The sequence below is a fragment of the Amphiprion ocellaris genome, chromosome 18 (assembly GCF_022539595.1).
Source record: "Amphiprion ocellaris isolate individual 3 ecotype Okinawa chromosome 18, ASM2253959v1, whole genome shotgun sequence".
Classification (NCBI taxonomy): domain Eukaryota; kingdom Metazoa; phylum Chordata; class Actinopteri; family Pomacentridae; genus Amphiprion; species Amphiprion ocellaris.
In genome coordinates this window covers 27115625-27135770 of record NC_072783.1, presented here as the reverse complement: position 1 = coordinate 27135770, position 20146 = coordinate 27115625, and the positions used below count along the sequence as shown (strand labels likewise).

At 39.6% G+C, this 20146-nt stretch overlaps 1 protein-coding gene across 2 annotated transcripts; it reads left to right on the top strand.

The window, feature by feature from the left end:
• The first annotated feature begins 4416 nt into the window (after nt 1–4416).
• On the top strand, nt 4417–12260 carry znf281b (zinc finger protein 281b). Of its 2 annotated transcripts, none has more exons than XM_023278284.3 (7): nt 4417–4567; nt 6877–7401; nt 7589–7702; nt 7827–7950; nt 8758–8841; nt 8937–9055; nt 9436–12260. In XM_023278284.3, the coding sequence occupies exons 2-7, from the start codon at nt 6949–6951 to the stop codon at nt 11056–11058; spliced, it is 2517 nt and encodes an 838-aa protein (XP_023134052.1). In that variant the 5' UTR covers nt 4417–4567; nt 6877–6948; the 3' UTR covers nt 11059–12260. The 2 variants fall into 2 exon arrangements, with proteins under 2 accessions (XP_023134052.1, XP_054860844.1); XM_055004869.1 differs by lacking the exon at nt 4417–4567 and adding an exon at nt 4719–4877.
• Nucleotides 12261–20146: the final 7886 nt, after the last annotated feature.

Here is a 20146-nt window from a genome sequence, read left to right as displayed (position 1 = left end):
TTGGACCTTTTTATACTTTAAAGACATCTACAGTGTTCTTCCCAGTCCCAAGAACCTGAACCAGTGGCTAAGCGATGACCAATCACGTCCCCTTCCCCAAACACCAGCCTCGCCTAAGGGCACCACACCTGGAAGCACAACCAGTTCCTCAAGCGTCTGGCAATTGTGCTGGAACAAAGAAGGACTAACGATCAAAGGTGCTTCTCTTTCAGCTCCAGGTTTCTCAAACACCATGGTCTTTGTTCCAGCCTGAAAGCTGCCAAAGAGGCCAAATGTAGCAAAAGAATCAAGCCTCCTGGATGCAGCCCTGACTGGAAAATTAAGGTTGAGCTAGGCCCGAAGCTTACCTTTGCACAAGAGATCATTACACCCAGTCTCCGGCCAGATCTGATCCTGTGCTCAGCCCCTCACAAGGCCGCCCATCACAGAGCTGGTGGTGCTGTGGAACGATTCAGCTTGTGAAGTGTGTGGACACAAAATTTTGATCCAGCAGCTAAAACAGAAAAAAGTGGCTGGAGAACATACATTTTCCTTGTGCAGGTTGGTTGCATCAGTTTTGTGGTTCGTCAGTCACCAGGCTGCTGAAAGGGATGTAAGTCCTGAATTGACTAAGGATGCAGAGAGGAGCATCCACTGGCTGTTGCTGAAACAAAAAGATATGAACTGGGCAACAAGGTGCTCATCAGCTAGCAGTAGCGGAAAAAGCAGCAAGGGGTTCACTTTTGGACACCCTTGAGGCCTCTGGAGGTCTTGTGGGGCCAATCGGCAAATAACCAAGGAAAGAGGATGCTCACCCAATGTGCTAAAAACCAACCGTAGTCAGGTAACGTTTGTTGTTGGTTGTTTTTTATTGCTTGTCTTTTCTCTCTCCACAATCCCCTCATCCTGACTGGTCTGAGCAGACGTCTGCCCTCCCTAAGCCTAGTTCTGCTGGAGGTTTCTTCCTGTTAAAAGGAGACTTTTCTTTGGGCTTTTGGGCAAAGGGAATCATTTTTCAGTCTCTCCAGAATATTGTAAGGTCATGACTTTAACATTTAAAGTGACAAACAGAAGTAAAAATGACTTTTACTTTTGTTATTCGTGTAAATGTATAATGTTAATCTCTTATCTCAAACAGAAAACTCTTTGTTCCAACTTGTGCTGTTTTAAATGTGCTAGATAAACAAAAGGTAAGGTGAAGTCTTCACCTCCGACTCCACAAATGATTGCTGATTACAATACAGGATTATAAAAACAAGTCCTACGAGCTCAACAATACTCTCAGATATTAAATGTCAAATGAAAAATGCATCAGTGAGAAAAGAAAAGCTCTCAAGACTCATTGTGCAAGAAATCAAAATATCCAATTCTAACCAACCACAAATGTAGTGCTTCATAGAGGACTGTCATCACAGTGAATCCATCAGACATCGGCCAGTTTTTTTGGTTTAATATAAGGAACATGATTTCAATATTCCACCAAGAGATACTCACAGCCGCCTTCTGCTGCAATAAAAACTAAACAGGTTATAAAAGAGCAAGAGTCACAGTCTGTACTTAATGTCTGGATTGTTTCTGGCTAAAGCACCATCTTTTACTTGGGAATGTGCACAATGAGGTGACAATATGCCTAAAAAAAATTAAGTGCAGCCTTATGATCACATTACTGTCTTATTTCTTGTGGCAGATCCATCAGTCAAACCAAACAGTCACTGCAAAAGACAACATGCGTAGTCAGTTTCCACTCAAACACAAAACAAAGGAAATTTAAAACTATACATCATCCATAAATATTCCATCAGTTGTGTCCATCATAACAAGAAACATCAGTCATGAACGTTCATCAAGAAATTCAAACTCGAGAACAGAAAAATCGAATCTTATACTATTATACAGTTATTTAGGTGGCCTGATGTTGCTTAATTTGGTAATATTTTACTCAGAGAGCTTACAGTCTATGGAAGAGCCCCATAAAATGTGTGTGACTCAGTATAATATCCAGTCTTACAGTATACAGATGAAGTGAGAACACTTCTTCACAATGTCTTTTACATGTCAAGTGATTCAGCATTGTAAGACCTAACAGTAAATGCCTTACTTCTGCTTTTTCTGATGTGTATAAGAAAAAACGAACAATTTAATATATTAAAATATATAGGCTCTACAGTCGGGATTCAATGCAACAAAAATCAGAACACCTTTCATTACCAACATTTAAATACTCATTTTTTTCAATACTTCTTATGCCCCTCTTTATTTTTGTTGATGACTCAATCCTCCTCAGCATGGATGATACCAAATTTCTAGAGAGATGTTCTGCTATTCCTCAGACAATGTTTTTTCAGCTGCTCTTTGCTGGAGGGGTTGTGCTGCTCTACTTTTCTTGTTGGAGTACTTTAAAAGTGTGCTATTGGATTCACTTTTTACCTCCTTTAGAAGCTCTTGTGTGATCAGTGTGCTTTGGATCATTATGCTGGAATATTTATCTTCTGCCAAACCTCTGCAGACTGGGAGTCATTTTATTTAGTGAGTATTTTGGTGTATCCACAGATATTAATGGCTGTGGTTTTGCAGTCATACAGCCCCATCACACCCCGTGCTTCACTGTCAGGACTATGCATTCGCTGTGGTCGTCCTGACCAGGTTCATGCCAAACATGGTGGATCCAGTCCGAACCAGTCTGAACCCAACAAATTTATCCTGGTCTTATTTTACCAAAGAATGTTCAACTAGTATTGATTAAGTTTTTTTTCATGTTCCTTAGCAAAGTTTAATTTTGCAATTTTGTGCCAAATTGAGAAAAAACGTCTGTGGACACCATCCACAGGGATTGATGACATTCAACGTCCTTCACTTCATCTGAGCTGTCACAGAAACTCTGGTTTTCACTGATGACTACTGTGCCGATTCTTGAACACTTGCTTATGTGTTTTTTGGGGCTAGACTGCTGAAGTCGTGCACAAATTGTTGCATCTTCTTGCAAACACAGCTACTGTAGCTCAGATTAGTGGTACTACCGTTCTGTAACTCCTGATCAGTGTTACAACTGTGTCTCAGCTCATTTTAGTATGCAGTTAAACTATTTTTGTGAAGCTCATAAACAGTTTCTTTTGTTGTTTTAGTTTTTCTTGCAGTTCTTTTCCATGTAGAGCCATGATGCAGACATGCAGATAGCACAAATCTGCAAAACTTAGAAAGTTCTGCTGTTTACAAATGATTTTAGAACTGTGTTCATGCAGTTTGTACTAAATTTTGTACTCAAAATTGTTTCAGTGATCACAGGATTTCTGATTTGTGTGTGAAACAAACAGACAGCTGCATTGTCTTTTGATTTTGGAGTGTCCATTTTCAAAATAGTTTTTCTGAAGAATTTGTTATTGATAATTCATGAGAGGGAAACGTGATCCCATATTATCAGTATTGGCCTCTCTCCACTGGCATGTTATTCATTTCAATTTTGATTTCAACATTTTTTGTTTGTTTTTAAGGTTTTAAGTGGATTGGTTCAATCTTGATCAGCATAACTCTTGCATTGCCATAGCCCAGTTTGCTCTTGTTTTTTACTCAGTTATGTGTTTTAGTCATTGAGTTTTACTATTTCTGATGGGCTGCTATTTTAATTTATAGCATGCACTTTAAATGTGGCTTATTCCATCTCAAATCAAATTTATAGTGCAATTTCTGCTGTTCAGTAGTTATGAAAGTTAAATGAAAATAGCTTTCTTTTTACTTCATAACTAAGTATTTAATATTTAAAAACATTTTGCATGTTTGGTTTGTATTATTGTGACATGTGGTTCTGACTTCTGCATTATCAGTTATTTAATAATGTGTGCCCAACGATGTGACTTTCCATGACAGAACTTTTGTTCATTGTTCAACTTCCCCATAATCAGAGGCTATTTGACCTACTTATCCATTTTTGCAAATTTTAAAGTAATGGCATGATGAGAAATTAAACGATTTTATTTGTAATAGTTCCTGAGATATTGCCATCTAAACATAGCCTTAACATTCAATGTGCAAAAAATTGACTGACTTAATAATAATAATACAAATCAATTTTATCCATCAATCTAAAATTTCACACATACCACTTTAAATATCCATAGTGTTTGTGGAGACAGTTTCAAATTAGAGATGGTCAAGCAAAAGCTCCTATAATGTGAGATGGAATTATAAATGTGCTTTATAAATAAATTTAACCAGAGTTTAGAAACTTTTGACATTTAAGTGAAGTTGTTGTTGTTGTTTGGTAGAAAATGCATCCAAGTAAACAGCAGTGTTCAGAGTCTTTAAATACCAGAAATGGTAAAGATGAAAACTTTGTAGCCATGTTAATCTGTCTGCCTCCTTAAAGTGTATTTACATTTGTGTGGCTGTGCAGTCCAGTCAGGACCTCTCAGACCTCTGCAGCCTTCGCCTGTCTCCTCTCACGACCCGTCCGCTACACCCACAATTCCCCGCGCCAGGACAAGATGGAAGAAAGCAGCGACCGCCGGAGAACAATGTTTTGGCAATAAAACCCCAAAGCGGCGAATACAGAGAGAATATAGGCACATTTGAAACCAACTGCGGTCATGTGTAGGTGAGTGGAAAACTAAACTGACTTTTATTCGTGTCGAGTGCTCGGACTTTGTCGAGATTTACGCGAACGATTGTGTAGCTTCGGCGCAGACGTGAGATGCACTGAGAGGCAGCATCATTGTTTCTGTTGCACGGGCCGTAATGCGGGTTTTCAGTCGGGGCAGCTAGCAGCTAACTAGCTAGCTCGTGGCAGCCCGATTGTTATAAACACAGCTGCCTCAAAGCGTGCAGTTTTATTTAGCTCGGTCATTAGATAGGAAGTCTGCGTGTGCCGCTTTCACCGAGGAATGTTTTGCTAGCTACTTGTCCCGGTAAGCGTTATACGGTTGTAATTACAGCTAAAGTTAGCTATCAATAAATAGAGCGCCAGCGTCGCTCGCAGCCAGACAGATTTGATTTCACGAGCGTCATCAAAGCCTGGGAACTGGAGAATGAGCAGTTCGTGCTGCTGACCTCCCTTCAAAGCAAATGTGTTGCTTAATTTCACCCTTTGGTTGCACTTGTATTTTTTTCTATGAGTAATTCCTGCTATTTGACTATAGAATGCCTCCATAGTGTGTTGTGGTGTAAACGGTCAATATATGCCATGAAACCATGGGTCCTGTTTTAGCGTTAGCTAGCTTGATAGCATCTCAAGGTAACATGCGATTGCTTATAACGGATAATTGGGAATAATTCACTACAAATATGGTGATTTCAGGTCTCTTAACGTTAAGTGATATTGTGACTGTGTCTGTATGCCGAGTTGTGGTTCATATGTGCTCGTAGACGATTGTTTTGATTGAGGACGCAAAGATGCGTTGATTGTGTCTCATTGTGGCTAGCCGGTTAGCTAACAATGCTAACTAGCTGGCTAACTATTATGCATCACAAAAGCTCATCCGCTCTCTGTTGAATGCAGTGTCGCGTAGCCAAATGGTCAGCTGGTCTAGACTAAACAATAAATTCTCACTCCGGTCGTCCTTGCATGGTGTTTAGACACACGTCCCATTTAGTCACCCGACTGCGCCTGCTTAAAATCACTCAAATGTCTGGCTGGATTTGACCTAAATATCGTTTGTTTTAGGCAAGTGAACTCAACCGACTAATTTGCCAATATTGCAACCAATGCTCCCAGCCTTTGCATTCACGCTGGGTTATTAGTCAAAGATGGCAAGTGGTGTGGTCCAGCATGTATCAAAGTGAGAAAACAATGGGGATGTGTGTCTAAAAAGCGATCCAGCGACTACACAGATTTTTATTTTGGCTACAGTCCAAGTCACATGTGGTGTTAAGTGTAGAACAATGCGTGAGATGGAGTAAATATTTCAGATGAAATCTTTGGTTTTTTTTGTTTCTTTTTATATTGAACAAAATTCATTGACACCTTTCAGTGCTAAAACTTTTACTTTGTTAGAGTGCACAGATTCACGATTTTTACTTTAAAGCCACTTCATTAAACCTGCATACAACATTGATCCTTGACATTGTTCACCTTTGATGTATGTTTTCTGATTATTTGAACCAGATTTACAATACTTAGACACAAAACAACTGCATTAATTTATGTTCTGCAAAACATTATTTTTATATTTGATGCATGTTGGATACTTTTGTATTGAAGCTCAAATGCATGCTTTAATTTTGTTTATTTTAATTTGATGTGGGATTCACTCATAATGATTAGGCCTTTTTTTAGTATTTAAATCATAAGTCACTGGTTATACAGCTATAATAAAGACTTAAAATGACCTGCAACTGATTTTGTATTATCTGTTCTTCTGTACTCTAAAAGTTAAGATGCCAAAATACAATATATTATTAATTAGGCTAACTAACTAAATACATAATCCATTGTGCTGACATCAAGTTCATCAAAAAAAAAGGTGTTTCTTAGTGTAAATAAAATGCATTTTGTGCAAAGTACTCAATAAAATATATATTAACTTGGTATTGCCAGTTCAGAGATCATCATAGCGCACAGAGTGAGGGCTATGTAGTCGAAATCTGGGTGTGTTTTTTTTTTTTTTTTGTTTTGTTTTTTTTTTTTTTTTTTTTTTTTTTAGTCCTTTGTGATACTATGCTAAAATTGGTTTGGATTGTGGGTTACAGTGTATTTTCCACACATTTCTCTCATTTTGTAGACCAAATATCCTATCAGATTAATGTATAATAGAATTGATTGTTAGGAGCCCCAATTTATAGGTGTGACAGAATTTACTTAACTGCAAAGGCTGATCATTGTGGAGTTTGTGAAGTTTGATTTGTATACTTTTTCATGTCTGTAATCATCAATACATAACACAGCTTTTTGTCTGTCCTCTCTTTTAGGGTATTCTCCTCCTGCATTCCTCTGTAGATTATTGACCCTCCTTCTCCCCTGCACAAAGCAAAGGCACCACCATGAGTATTATTCAAGACAAGTTAGGCAATGAATTTTTGCGTAACGGAGGCATGGACCCTAATTTTGCACCAGGTATGCTTATGTTCAGCCACCTGCCCCCAGTCACCAGCTTTACACGGCTGGCCTCCCAGTCTGTTATGGGCGAGCTTCCCCAGGAGATGATCCTGAAGAAAGAACGCGACTCGCCCCCAGAACACCAGGGCACTGCTGCTGCGAACACAGGGGGCTTCCTTCACAGCATGGGCATTAAGCAAGAGCGACTAAGTGAGCTGGATTACCGTATGCCCCTCTATGGCGGGGGTGGAGGAGTCGGGGTGAACTGTGCTGGAGGGGGCGCGGGGAAGAGTGGTACTGACATGCAAGATATGTCTTTTGGCAACCACCACCAAAATCACCAGAACATGCTCCTGCATGACCTCAGCCTCAGCAATGTCCGTTCCCTTGGAGAACCGGTGAGAAGGGACAGTAGTCCAAAATACTGCTTAAATGACTGTTTACTTTAGCTTGACATTCATTTGGCAGAATACTTTTTTCTGATTAATTTATTTGTAGGTTTATACCTATAGACCCTTCGTTTACACTTCAATTTGCTGTTGTTGTCACATATATTCATCGTGGTGTACTAATTTTTGCAATTAGATGCCTGGAAGACCAGGTAAAGAGCCAAAAGAGTCCTCAGGTAGAAGAGGGCGGAGGAGCAACGGCGACGGACAGGGAGGCAAAGCTCGAAGGAAACGCAATGATGCTTCAAAGGTAAATTAGTTACTGTTTTCTTCATCTCCTTTACTACACCAGGAATCAGTGTGTTGTTCACCCAAAGAGCATCTGCACATATCAAGAATGGTTAAATCTTGTACTCATGGTTTTTCCTTTGTAGGCCATGATGTTGGATGGAGATGGGGCCTGCCTGTCCCCCAACTCAAAACCACATATCTGTGAGCACTGTAATGCTGCCTTTCGCAGTTCCTACCACCTGCGTAGACACGTGCTCATACACACAGGTGAGAGGCTTTCACTGCTGTGTTTTTCCCTCATAGCAGTTTTCTAAGATATTACATTTATTGTATGCCTCACAGTTGAAACTTAATCCTGGCTTGGATGAGATCTTTAATGCTAGATGCTAAAAATCGGGCCACATGAGATGAGGACTTGTTTAATCAGCACATGGAAATCTAAATCAGGCAGTGTCTGCTTCTCATTGCTTTGCAACATAATGTTGTGCTGACAAGTTTGGATGAAGTGTGTCGACCCAGATCTATTTCCAGAGAATCTAGTATGCAGCTGGGGATAAAACTATGTTATCAAAATTTGACAAAGCAACAGTAAAATAAGGTTTTTGTTGATGAACATGGCATCCTTCCCTTCATCGAGTTCCTAGGATCTTATTTAAAACCAGACAATCACTGAAGCCAGGAATGACTCAGTGGTTACTCATGTATTTCTGGATGTCTTAGTCATTCCCTTTGCTGGGAATTCCTCATTGGACTCTTTGAACTTAAACTCGTAAATGACTTAAAGGAAAATTCAGCTTTTTTTATAACCTCATTTGTTTTAAAATCATTTCTCTTGTTTTGCTCTCATTTTGTTTTCTTTATTAGGGCAATTTATTGACACAGAACAGTTTCTCCAACGTACCTTTTAATACATTGTTACTGTTTAACTGGTTAGCATGCCAGTTTATTGGATGTTATTGTGATGCATATTCAGGTTCATTGTCACCATATTATAACCATATGCAGCCATAGGTAAGTGATAGGCTGGGCTTTTATTAATGTGGTGAGCGGATGGTTGTACTCTTGATTGCACAGGTGAGAGGCCTTTCCGGTGCAGTCAGTGTAATATGAGCTTCATTCAGAAGTACCTGCTACAGCGGCATGAAAAGATCCACAGTGGTGAGTTTCTGCACTTGGATGTATAACGTAGAGAAATATTTTTCTGTAAACACTTGTGAAGAAAGCCCTAACGCAATCACTGCTGTGTGTTGCAGGAGAGAAGCCTTTCAGCTGTGACCAGTGTAACATGCGTTTTATCCAGAAGTACCATATGGAGCGGCACAAAAGGACACACAGTGGCGAGAAGCCATATCGCTGCGACACCTGCCAACAAGTAGGCACTTTGTAGTCTGTTTACTAAGTTGTTTACATCTGTTTCTTTTTATGTAATTTGGTCTTTGCTTTGTGTCTATTGTAGGTCATCCTTTATTGAATAGTATGCATGAATAACATGGATTTTTATCGTTAGCACGTGGGCATTTCTAAAACTTTGTCTGTACTTTCCACACTTAAGCCCCTTAAACTGCTCTGTCTAAATGGGATTAGTTGTGTCAGAAGAGGGCAGGGAATATAGCGTTGTCTTGTGAAATTCAGTGGCTTTATAGAGTGACTACTTACCTTTGCAGTGTGTCTTCTATTTAAAAACTTGAAATGTCATTTTAAAACTGCTTCTGTCCATCCAGTGGAAACTGAGCCCGTTTTGTTCTCTTTTAGTTTTTCTCAAGAACAGACCGGTTACTGAAGCACAAACGGACTTGTGGAGAAGCCATAAAGAAGGGCCTAGACCCAAGCATGCTGGAGCTCAGCGATGCAGAGCTAGGCCAGGGCAGCTATTCACTCACTCAGGGAAACTCTACCACCTCCGGACGCAAGAGGGCAAAGTCCAAAAACAGCGAGGGCAGTGAGCGCAAGAGGAAGAAGAATGCCTCCGGGGCAGCAACCTCGTCTTCTGGGGCGATGGCCCGTGAGCTGGGCTTGCAGGACTATGGCATGGAGCATCCCTCAGGCTCTGACCCCGCCATGCAGGGGCGTACTCCCAAATTGGTCTTTAAAAAAGCTGGCCGCAAGGGACTTGACAAGGGTCTCCTCTCTCTGGACGATGGTTCGGATGGACAGAAGCTGTTAGGCCAGAAGCCTGGCTCCATGGATCACGTGGAGGCTTCTGGCCTTGATAACATGGCTCTACTACAGGTACCTGGAGGCAATAAGCCAGGACCCACCACCAGCAGCAACTATGACGATGCAATGCAGTTTGTCAAAAAGCGGCGCTACCTCCATGCGGTTAACAATGACTATGGAGCCGGCTCGCTGCACATGGCACCCCAGGGCAGCAGCGTAATCCAGGGCTCTCTGGGGCCCGAACCCACGCTGGCCATGCTGGACTCCTCCCCGCTGGAGCTCAAGCACGATAAGTCTGGCATTCCAGATGAGGTACTGCAAAGCCTGCTCGATCATTATAGCCATAAGCCAGAGGGAACACACCACCATGATGTGACTTTCGACCTGTCAGACCACCCACACCACGTAGACCTCCAGCCAGCCGCCCCTGTTACGCCAGAGTTGGAGGATGACTCGCCCAATGGTGGTGACAAAACAGCAGTGATGAGCGAGTACTCAAAGTTCCTCCTGCAAGCCCTGGAACGCACCAGCCATAGTGGACCCTTCCCAAGCCTTGGCCCAACAGGGCCTTTCCCACTTCTGTCCAGCAGCTCCAGTCCCACAGGACCTTTGTTCGCTGACAAACATGTGTACACCACCTCCCCTCTGGACTGTGGCTACCCTCCTGCAGTCTCCTCCCCGCTGCCCATCGCTGCCTCTTCATCAACCTCCTCTTCATCGTCCTCCAAGTCCCACTATGGCATGCTTGTTGGCTCCCCCTCCCAGACAGGCTACCACCTCAGCTTGGAATCTACTAGCCACCAGCAGCTGACTCCGTCTCAGGAGCTGACTGAACAGTTGGAGAAGCAGCATTCCCCCGGCACCTTCAACCTACCTCCCCAGGAACTTACTGCATCGGCAGAGGGCTCCAAGGGGCAGCAGCCCAAGCCTGGAGGGAGCGCTGCACCCACCAATGGCTCCACCTACCCCGACCTGTCCCCACTGAATCCCCCTAAAGAAACCACATACCAGATTGAGAACTTCGCCCAAGCCTTTGGCTCCCAGTTCAAGTCAGGACGGCGGACCCCTCTGAGCTATGGCAATGATCCTGGGACAGAGGTCGACCACCGAATACGGACTCCAGTGTCAGAATTCTCAGGGTATACCAGTTTGTTAGCTGACGTCAGTGAGCCAGTGAGTACAGGATCAAAAACCCCGACAAGCCAAAGTTTCAGATAAGGGTCAAACGAGGTGAATCCAGTAGGGGGCTGTTCTGTTACTGTCCATACGGTCCCTGTACCCATCCTAATTTTGTTCTTGTAGCAAAGTTTGTTTTTTAAACACTGCCATTAAATGTTAATACAAAAATGACCAGGGAGGGTCTTCCATGGCCTCAAATGCAATTTTTTAAAATATTCTCTTTTTTTTTATGTAGTCGGTTAATTTTTGTTTGAGTAGTGATTTTGATATGAACGTACCGTAGATTTAAATGTAATTTAAAACATTTAGAGGGTAGCTATAAACTTGCTTGTTTTTTTCATCGTTTTCTGTACCCTTGTGTTTTACCAATCATCATACCATTGTAAAGTAATAATGAATAATGTTGATGATTTCAATAATAACATTTGTGGCAGGGAAAGGCCCAGAATTCAAATGGCAAAAAAGTATATATTGTCTGTTACAAGAAACGTATTAACTCAGGAAAATAGGCAAAATTGTGTAATAAGACTTTGTATTATGAGATGCAATTAGCACAGTTTTTACAGGTGTACTTTGAGACTACAAAGCTTTGAGTTTGTTTTTGTATTGTTTTTTTTTTTAACTTGTCAGAACAACAAATTACAATACATGATGTTTGGTTTCTACTGCGTGTAGCTTTGTCGAGATTATGGTACTCTTGTGTCAACGTGAAGACATCCACACTTCTTTTAAGAGCCACGTGTACACGCGTTAGTGTGATTGTAGCAGAGTTCAGCCCACGGTGCTCTCACTGTACGTTCTTAAGTGAAGAGGATGTTTAAGCGTTGCTGACTGTTGTTTTGTCAGCTGAGAAAATCTTCATAACCGTGACCTCTGTTTGTGTGCACCAGTTTGGCCGTAGAAAAGACGCAGCTTAGACAAAATCCTACCCAGAAGTAACTGCACGTTGCTGTTACAGCCGTCTGTTTCAGAATGCAATGAACACCAGTCAGTGATCTTTTCATCACGCTGTTGCTGAAGTGATTTTCATTTTTTTTTAGAAGAAAAAAAACAAGTCACCACTCTTCTACTCCACTCCTTGCTGTTCCTTTTTGTGTCAATGGAATCAAACAAGCACTTTTTTAAACAAACCATCATTGGAAACAACAATAACCCATTCAATTTGCATATGTGATACGTGATTATTATGCTAATGATTATTAATATTATTTTAAGAGGAGAAAACTGTGAACGGGGGTTGGTTGGGGGGAGGGAGGGAGGGAGAGTGGGTGGGTTGAATGGGTGAGTGGGAGGAGGGAGAGGGCTGGGTTATTTCATGGGCTTTGATAGGGGTTGACTAGGCATGACCATGGGCATTTAAATGTATTTTGTTGCTTTTTCTCGAGGGTAGAAGATAGGGGTGGGCTGGGGGGGATTTTATTTTTTTTCCTTACGGTTTTTCGGGTGATGTTGTATAAAGATGATTTGCCATAATTTTGTTATACAATATTTTGAGAGTACCTCTTTGTATTTAAGTGTTTTGAGAGATGGGCTGACATGCTGGAACCCTTATATCTTTAAACCCACGGTTACGTTGGATGCATACCCTTTTATTTATTCTCCACTAGCCACAACATAACTCAGTAGCAGATATTTTTAGGCAAGTAATCACCGGACCTACACCCTGTCCCTTCTAATTTTTTTTAAACGATTTTTCTTAAACCCCGTCGTTTTCACAATTGCAAGAAACTGCTCCGGTAATACAGTTAACAAACAGAAAAGTTATGTCCACCTCCCCTCCTCAAAATGCAGCCCTGCACTCACAAGAATAAACAATGGCCTTCTTTGTCTTCCGTGGCTAAAGCCATTCTTTCCCGGCAGCCAGGGTTGATATTTAATTTAGTTGATTTCCTGTGAGCCGTACCCCCCCTTTCCTTTCCTTTTCCTATGTCTGTGAGCTCAACAGCCAAGAGACTTTGAAGCTGCTCAGATCACAGGGAACAAAGACTGACTGACCAGCCACTTCACTCCAAACACACTATGCTTTTAACGGAGAGAAAAAGAGTGGGTGAGACGGAGAAAAAAAAAAGACAAAAAGATTGACCTAAATATACCTCATATCACTAAAGCGTAAGAAAGCAGGGACGCGCGTTTCATGTATGTAGTGGAAATATTTGTAGTATAGGTTCGACATATTGTATAATCATTTAACACTGCCTGTGTTTACAATTATAGAGCAAGTGACTCATCAAAATGCAAATGTATTATTTCTTTTTTTTTCTGTAAAAAAACATCCACACCAAGCAGTGTTGCATTATAGATGCCTCATAGAACGTTCATTTTTCTCGTTATATCCCTTATTTTTGTTACTTGCCATAATGTGTTTTGATATGATCTCTAGAAGGATATTGTTTACAAAAATGTACAAAAACACTAAAAATGTGTGTTCTCGAATTTTTTCTTTTTTTTTTTTTGATTTTTTCTCCAGTATGCATGATAAAGACATTTTTGTACGGCTTTTTTTTCAGTCACCTCAATACCAAAATTTGTAGCAGAAGCCTCCCCATTCCTTTGTCTTATTTGTTCTAGACCCCTTGTGATATGATTTCCCAGGCTGTACCTGTTATTGAGATGAACGGATTAGAGAAGCCAATAAAAACTTTTTGTTACAAAAAAAGCACGTGTAATTTTCTTGCTCAAACACACCTGAAAATCCCTGAGATTTCCCAATATTATGGTGAATATTACATGACCCAGTACTAGGTGACCTTATTTGGTTTTTGTAGGGGTGTTGTTTTTTTTACTGGTTGTGATGATAGCTGAGATATTTTTAAAATCGAGTGTTTGTACTTTTTATCGACTTGTTCGAGCAGTTTCAGTTAACATTGTATTGATGGCGGATGTTAGGCCTTGTTGATTGTGAATTTTATCAGTTCTAGTTGCTTCTTCACTTGGCATTAAGTATAATTGTTCTTTTTGCACACTTTTGTACAATTATGGTTACAGACTCTCTCCTTACCTTCCAACACTCATATTTTGAGTTTAAGTAATAAACAAGAAAAGCACTCAGAGAGCGTAGTACTCTGCAAAGGCTGCTCAGTCGTTCTATGATTTCCAACGGATAAGTCCCGATAAGTCCTCAGTGGTAGATTTTTAGTAGCATCGCAATCGTGATCGTCAGCAGACAGCTGACTAGTGTTCACTTGGCTTCATAGTTACAGTGACGGCGTGCAGCTCTCGCAAGGATACAGAAATCTTTATCAAAGCCGTGGATCCAGACTATAAGCCGCATCAGTGCCGAAATCTAATCACTTTGTCCTTGTGTCATTTGTGACCTTCCCTGAAAATTTCAGGAAAATTTTTGAGTAATGTGCACAGACAAACAAATACACGCCAATTGTCACATAACTGCCACATTCCTTGGCGGAGTTACAAACATTAATTTGACCAGTAGCAGAAGTCAAGAAAATCCTGTGTAGATATTGGAGCACAAATGTCTTGTGCTTAAACTAATATGATTGTCAGTGTTTTGGACTGTAATAATGATGCAACCATAGTGGAATCATTAGACAACAAATAAGCATTGTTCTAAACATCTGTACCGTGTCCTGGCCAAGACAACAGCTGTAACAGCATAATACATGTAAGGCAGAGTAGGGGTCCACTAGTAGGGTTTATCAAACAGTGAATCAAATCTTGATATAGATAGATACATAGATACATAGATGTTAGTAGTGATGTGTGACAAGTACAGGCAGGGGAATGCAATTTGAAAATGATTTAATTGGAAATCAGTTTTAAAAAATTGATATTGATAATAGGAAAAATGCTACACACTAATCTGCCTCGGAGTGTGAACATAAATTTGAGCAAATATAATCAGAATAAAAAACTGCAAAACACGTCATCAGCACTGATAAAATTACAAATTACAATAAAAGTATCATAACAAGTTTATAAAGAATACATAACATTAACAAAAACTACATTCCCCACTGAAATCTTGTGTAGTAATGCATGTGTGTATATTGTAAGCATTAGAAAAACATGGACTGCAGGAATCAGGTAAGTGTAACCGACTATTTTCCACCTGCATGTGAATGTGGTAACTTAAACATATTGCCAAGTGTATGAGGATTGATATCACTAACAACCCCGCTGTCTTTATTTTCGCAGTTTTATTCACCAGTGCTGTGGCCCAGCCTCGAAAAACCCAGACAGACAAGACAAACAGGACAGGAGCCCATTTCCACCGAATTCCATTGAGGTAGGAGCTGAACAATAGAAATTCAGGACAAAATTTCAAGTTTTTAACACCTGAGTGAGATTGGAGCAGTGGGACCTCACTTTTCAGCAAACATGTAAGGTAGACAGTGGCTGCACTTTGCTTCAACTGAATAAATAAATCCAGTTTATGGTCACATCATGTGATTGGTGCAAGAGGCCCTGCTGCCAGATGATGGTGCTGTTCTCCACCAAGTAACCCAGGATCTGCTGACACCATAAGCTTAGACAGAATACTAGCAATTACACTGACATTACAATACAGTTGATGTTTTTTTTAAAAGCATAAATGTAGCCGTGTAGCAGGGGTTAGTGTCAACAAGATTATATTATTTTCATATTGATCTTGTACAATGAACCTTGAAAAACCTGATAACTGACAGCATGCTTCAGTGTTATATGGCTCACACTGACTTCCTGTTTGTTCTGGAGCAAATCAGCAGCTTCAACCTTTTGGTGCAATTAAAGGAAGCAGGATGTTTTTCTCTCCCTCCATGCATAAAAATACCATGTTGATCTGGCTCTCAGGCCATATTTCACTATGCAAATAAGTCTACTGACATTTACCAAGTGATTTAACCTCAAACATCATAACCTAAACCTTAGTGCATTTGTCATCTGCAGGTATAAAGAAAGCAACAATTGCTAAAAAAAACAAAAAAACAAAACAAAAAAAACCACGGTCAATGACTGATTCATAGTCAATGTTTTTACAGAATTGTTCAGTAATATTCTTGCCTGGCGATAGAGTTTGTTGCAAAGCACTGCACATGCCCTGCGTTGTTTCAAGCAGTGATAAGGATTTATGTAAATTGATGAACTACTGTCTCAGCTTTAGTGGCTCCTCAGTGTCAGTTCTTCAAGCTTTTATGAGCAAACGCTCCTGGGGTGTCACAGTATAATGGTGCCGGGGCAAACTGTGATATTTCAAAAATGAAATACTGATATCATGTTAATAACATGCACATGATGAAGTTGTAAGTCATCTAACCTCAGGAACCTTCTGGTTGACACTCCAAAACGGAGCAACATACAGTACAGTTATGATTACAGCCATCTCTAAACTCATTTTAAGTGCAATTCATTACCCAAAAAAGAGACAAAACACACACAAAAAAATGTTAAAGATGAATTTGAATTTTGGAGCTGCATGTTAGGGCTCATCCATTACTGTTATTAGAGAGGTGTTAGGTGGGAAAAACCCTGTTAAAAAGTAAAATAAATGAATCTGTTGGAAATGAAACAACAACTGTGTAACTTAAAGGTCACACACTAGAAAATATATAAATATCATTTGTAAAAATTCAGGGCATTTCTTTTTTTTTTTTCAATGAAAATTTAAATTCATATTTTTTTCTGTGATTTTACGAGATCGTGTCTGTAGTTTACCAAAATCTGGAAAGTCATTGTAAACCATTTACCAGAAATACATTTTCTTTCAAGTAATAGCAAATATCTGTAAAATAACAATATTTTTTGCTAATTTAAACACAGCAAAATAAAATAACTTTACAGTCAAACTAAAATCAGATTGTTAAAAATACAGGAAATGTCTGTAGTTTTAGTCTTTGTCCGTTTTGTCAACTCAAGCTGAGGGCGCATTAATACACGTTTATTGACTCCAGGATGTTTGTATGACTGTGCTTCAGTAGTCTTCACAAAGTGTTGCATTTGTATCGTGATTCCTTTTCTGAACTTCTTGGATCTCGTTTTGGAGGAATACTTCCATCTTATAATAAAGATCACTAAAATGGAAAATTCAACTAACAAAAATTAAACCAAATCTGTTTTGTTTTTTTAAACTGCAAAAACTAAACTTTACTGAGCAAACTCGTTCTGAAATCTAACTAAAATCAAACTGTGTTGAAGGCCAATCTAAAATACAAAATGAAAAAAAAAAATTAAATACTGTAATAAAAAAATAGAAGAAGAAAAAAAGGTGGACCGTAACCTTACTATAATATTTTTTGAGGCATGACCCATGACTGTATAACTGACTTGAAAAAATATTCCTTTGCTTTACCCCCACCCTATTCCTTTTGTGTTCAAGAGTCTTCAGGTAAAGCACTTTCCCCATTTGCTGGGCTCATATTAGTCGCCCATCCCCTTGTGAATATCATGTTTTCACACTAATCATTTACCTCATTGCCAGGAAAAGCAAGTTGGGCGTGGATAAGGATGGGGATGACTGTAAGTGACTTTGGACTTCCAGCTGGAAAGAGGGACAATTATTGCTTTGTGATCCCACCTTTGTTGACACATCTCATGACAACATGTTCATAAAATCTGCTCTTGCCAAATGGAGCCGGTCATTTCTCCATCTCCAAGGAGTCGGCCATATACCTGGCTTAGGACAATGAAAAAGCCCCGCCCCGGATTGAGAGTTACAAATTAACTTCAGCACTGTTTTTAGAATTTGGTTGCTGAGACACTGACCTGTTGAACCACAGCAAATAGTTTTGCTGTGTCACTGTCGAAAGGGTATAAGTGTTAAAAATGTTCCGTTCAAGTGTGAAGCAGCTTAAATAGTATTTCAGATATGATTTACAAGATTATTTACACCAATCAGCCACAATATTAAGATCACCTCATTTATATAGGCTTTGGCTGCTTTGGCCCCTTTGGCTGCTAAAATACAGCTGTAAACTGATCTTCTTCTGGAGGTGTCCTGAATGTTATCAGTATAATTGCACTTTGAGTTTGCAGTAATGTGTGAATGTAGTAGACAGATGAAAAATGCGATAGATATTACTTAAACAATCATTTTGTTGTTTAAGTTCACGTATATGTCTATTCATCGATTCAGTCGTCAACCAGTCTGTTTAGTCTCTTTCTGTCCCTTTCAGTGCTCCCTGCTGCCCAGCAGACCACTGCATAGAAGATAGCAGACGCTACCACAGAGTCGTAGAATGTAAGGAGCAGAGTCTTGCACACTCCAAAGGACCTCAGTCTCCTCAGCAGGTGGAGATGACTTTGGCCCTTCTTGTACACAAGTCAGTGTTAAAAAGCAATCAAAGGATAAAATCTTTCAAGCACACCGTACTTTTCACATCTACAGTTATGCAAGTATGTGAGGGTCTGGTAGGGTCCGTGTGATGTCAGTTTCCTCATTTCCCTAAATCTGCAAGAGTCCATGTGGCCAATGCAATGCAGTGCTATTTAATAGACTTTCATTACGGAAAAGCAAAATATTTTTTTTAAAAAGTCCATTAGAGAAGTAAATATCAATATAATAATATAAATAAGTATTAATATGATTCTAAGCATCATTATTTTCCATTACTGTCAGTGGAAGCCCAACACCAATGATATAGATGTGTTTTTCTTTATCTATTTACACCTCTTTTTTTCCCATTTTTACCAATATGAATTACTGTGTTTAAACTACTTCACCCTTAAGTAGGACATACCTGTTCTTATCTCTAGGTCATTTCAGTAAGTTTTCCACTGACACCCATGATGACGATGTAGTGTCGTAAAAGTTGAGTCGTGTCTTATTATAGATATATAACTGGGATAAAAGTGAACTTGGAGATAAAATTATTTTTATGGATGGTGATGGGATGATCTTTTAGTTGTCATTAAAACAGAAAGCATTCCTTTACGCTTGTAGTTCAGAACACACTGATAATCCCAGATGTCTCGATATGATGCTAAAGTCTAAATTTTTTATTTTTTTTATTAGCTGTTTAACTGTTTACGCTAACAACGCGTTATCTCAAATCTTGTGACGTTTTCAAATCAAAGGTCACATTATCTTCGTCTTACCTTGTTTTACGACTGTCTAGTCCAATAACACTGTTGTAAAAGTGTGTTATATCACTTGCCTGAAGCAACATTTTTTGACTTTTTGTTGTTAATTACATTGAACTGAATGAACACAGGTTCTTTTGTGGTTTTGTGTGGAAGATTTAAGTGGACCTGTGAAGCAATCCTGTTTAAATAAGATGTTTCAGGGTTAAATGGTAAGTTGTGGAACTGCCATAAATTCATAAAAATGACTGAGAACGAATGTAATCTTTGTTTGCCCTGTTCCTTATTGCTTTTATCTGTAACTTATAAAGTCTGAGGTTGAGAGACGTGTAAGAAAAGGAACAGCACATTCAAATGTTTTGCACAAATTTAAAAGCAAGCAAGTTTCTCATATGTATTCACTCATTGCTTTGGTTGTACAAATTCTCCAACAGTTTCCAAGCTATGGAGATAAATCCAGTGAAGACAAATGCTTATATGATATCCCTCAGCTGTTTACTAGTGCACCAGTGATCATCTGTATCAGGTGTCAGTAAACACGCTTCTCTGCTGTAAAACCTCCTACTCATTTAACAAACTGGTACCTTGCTAACCTGGTACAAAAAACATATCCTTGATTTGATGTGTCATATCACGTGTCACTGCAAATTGACACTGACTCCTTCCTTGTTTCCATTTTCCCGCAACTTGGTTTCAGCCCCACCATTTCACGAACCAATCTACGAATCCTCCTACTGACATGCTGTATAAAGCGGCAACTTTAGATTTTAGGAAAACACAAATAAACCAACTGGGAACTCCAGTGCAGTCTTTAATCTTACAGTGCCCAGAGCAAATATGTTCATTTTTGTTTTTTCTTTGTATAGTATGAGGCTTATCTTGAATAAGAGTGATTTTTTTGTATTATTTTTGAATAAGAACACAGGGATGTATACAGGATTATTATACAGCTTTGAAAGACAATGTAAATACATTTGGTCTGACCATAGATTTTCAAATAAGCCACAACTCTGGATATCATTTCTGTAAAACAATGTTAGTTCTGTAACATGGAATCTGACTGAGAGGAAAAGCTCATGTACGTAATTATATATTTGTAAACTAGCTTTCA

Bases quoted from the DNA above. Each gene is read 5' to 3' on its own strand.
- znf281b (XM_023278284.3), top strand. From the start codon at position 6,949: ATGAGTATTATTCAAGACAAGTTAGGCAATGAATTTTTGCGTAACGGA. The intron at 8,842-8,936 runs GTGAGTTTCTGC...TGTGTGTTGCAG, and splicing joins GCATGAAAAGATCCACAGTG to GAGAGAAGCCTTTCAGCTGT. The intron at 9,056-9,435 runs GTAGGCACTTTG...GTTCTCTTTTAG, and splicing joins GCTGCGACACCTGCCAACAA to TTTTTCTCAAGAACAGACCG.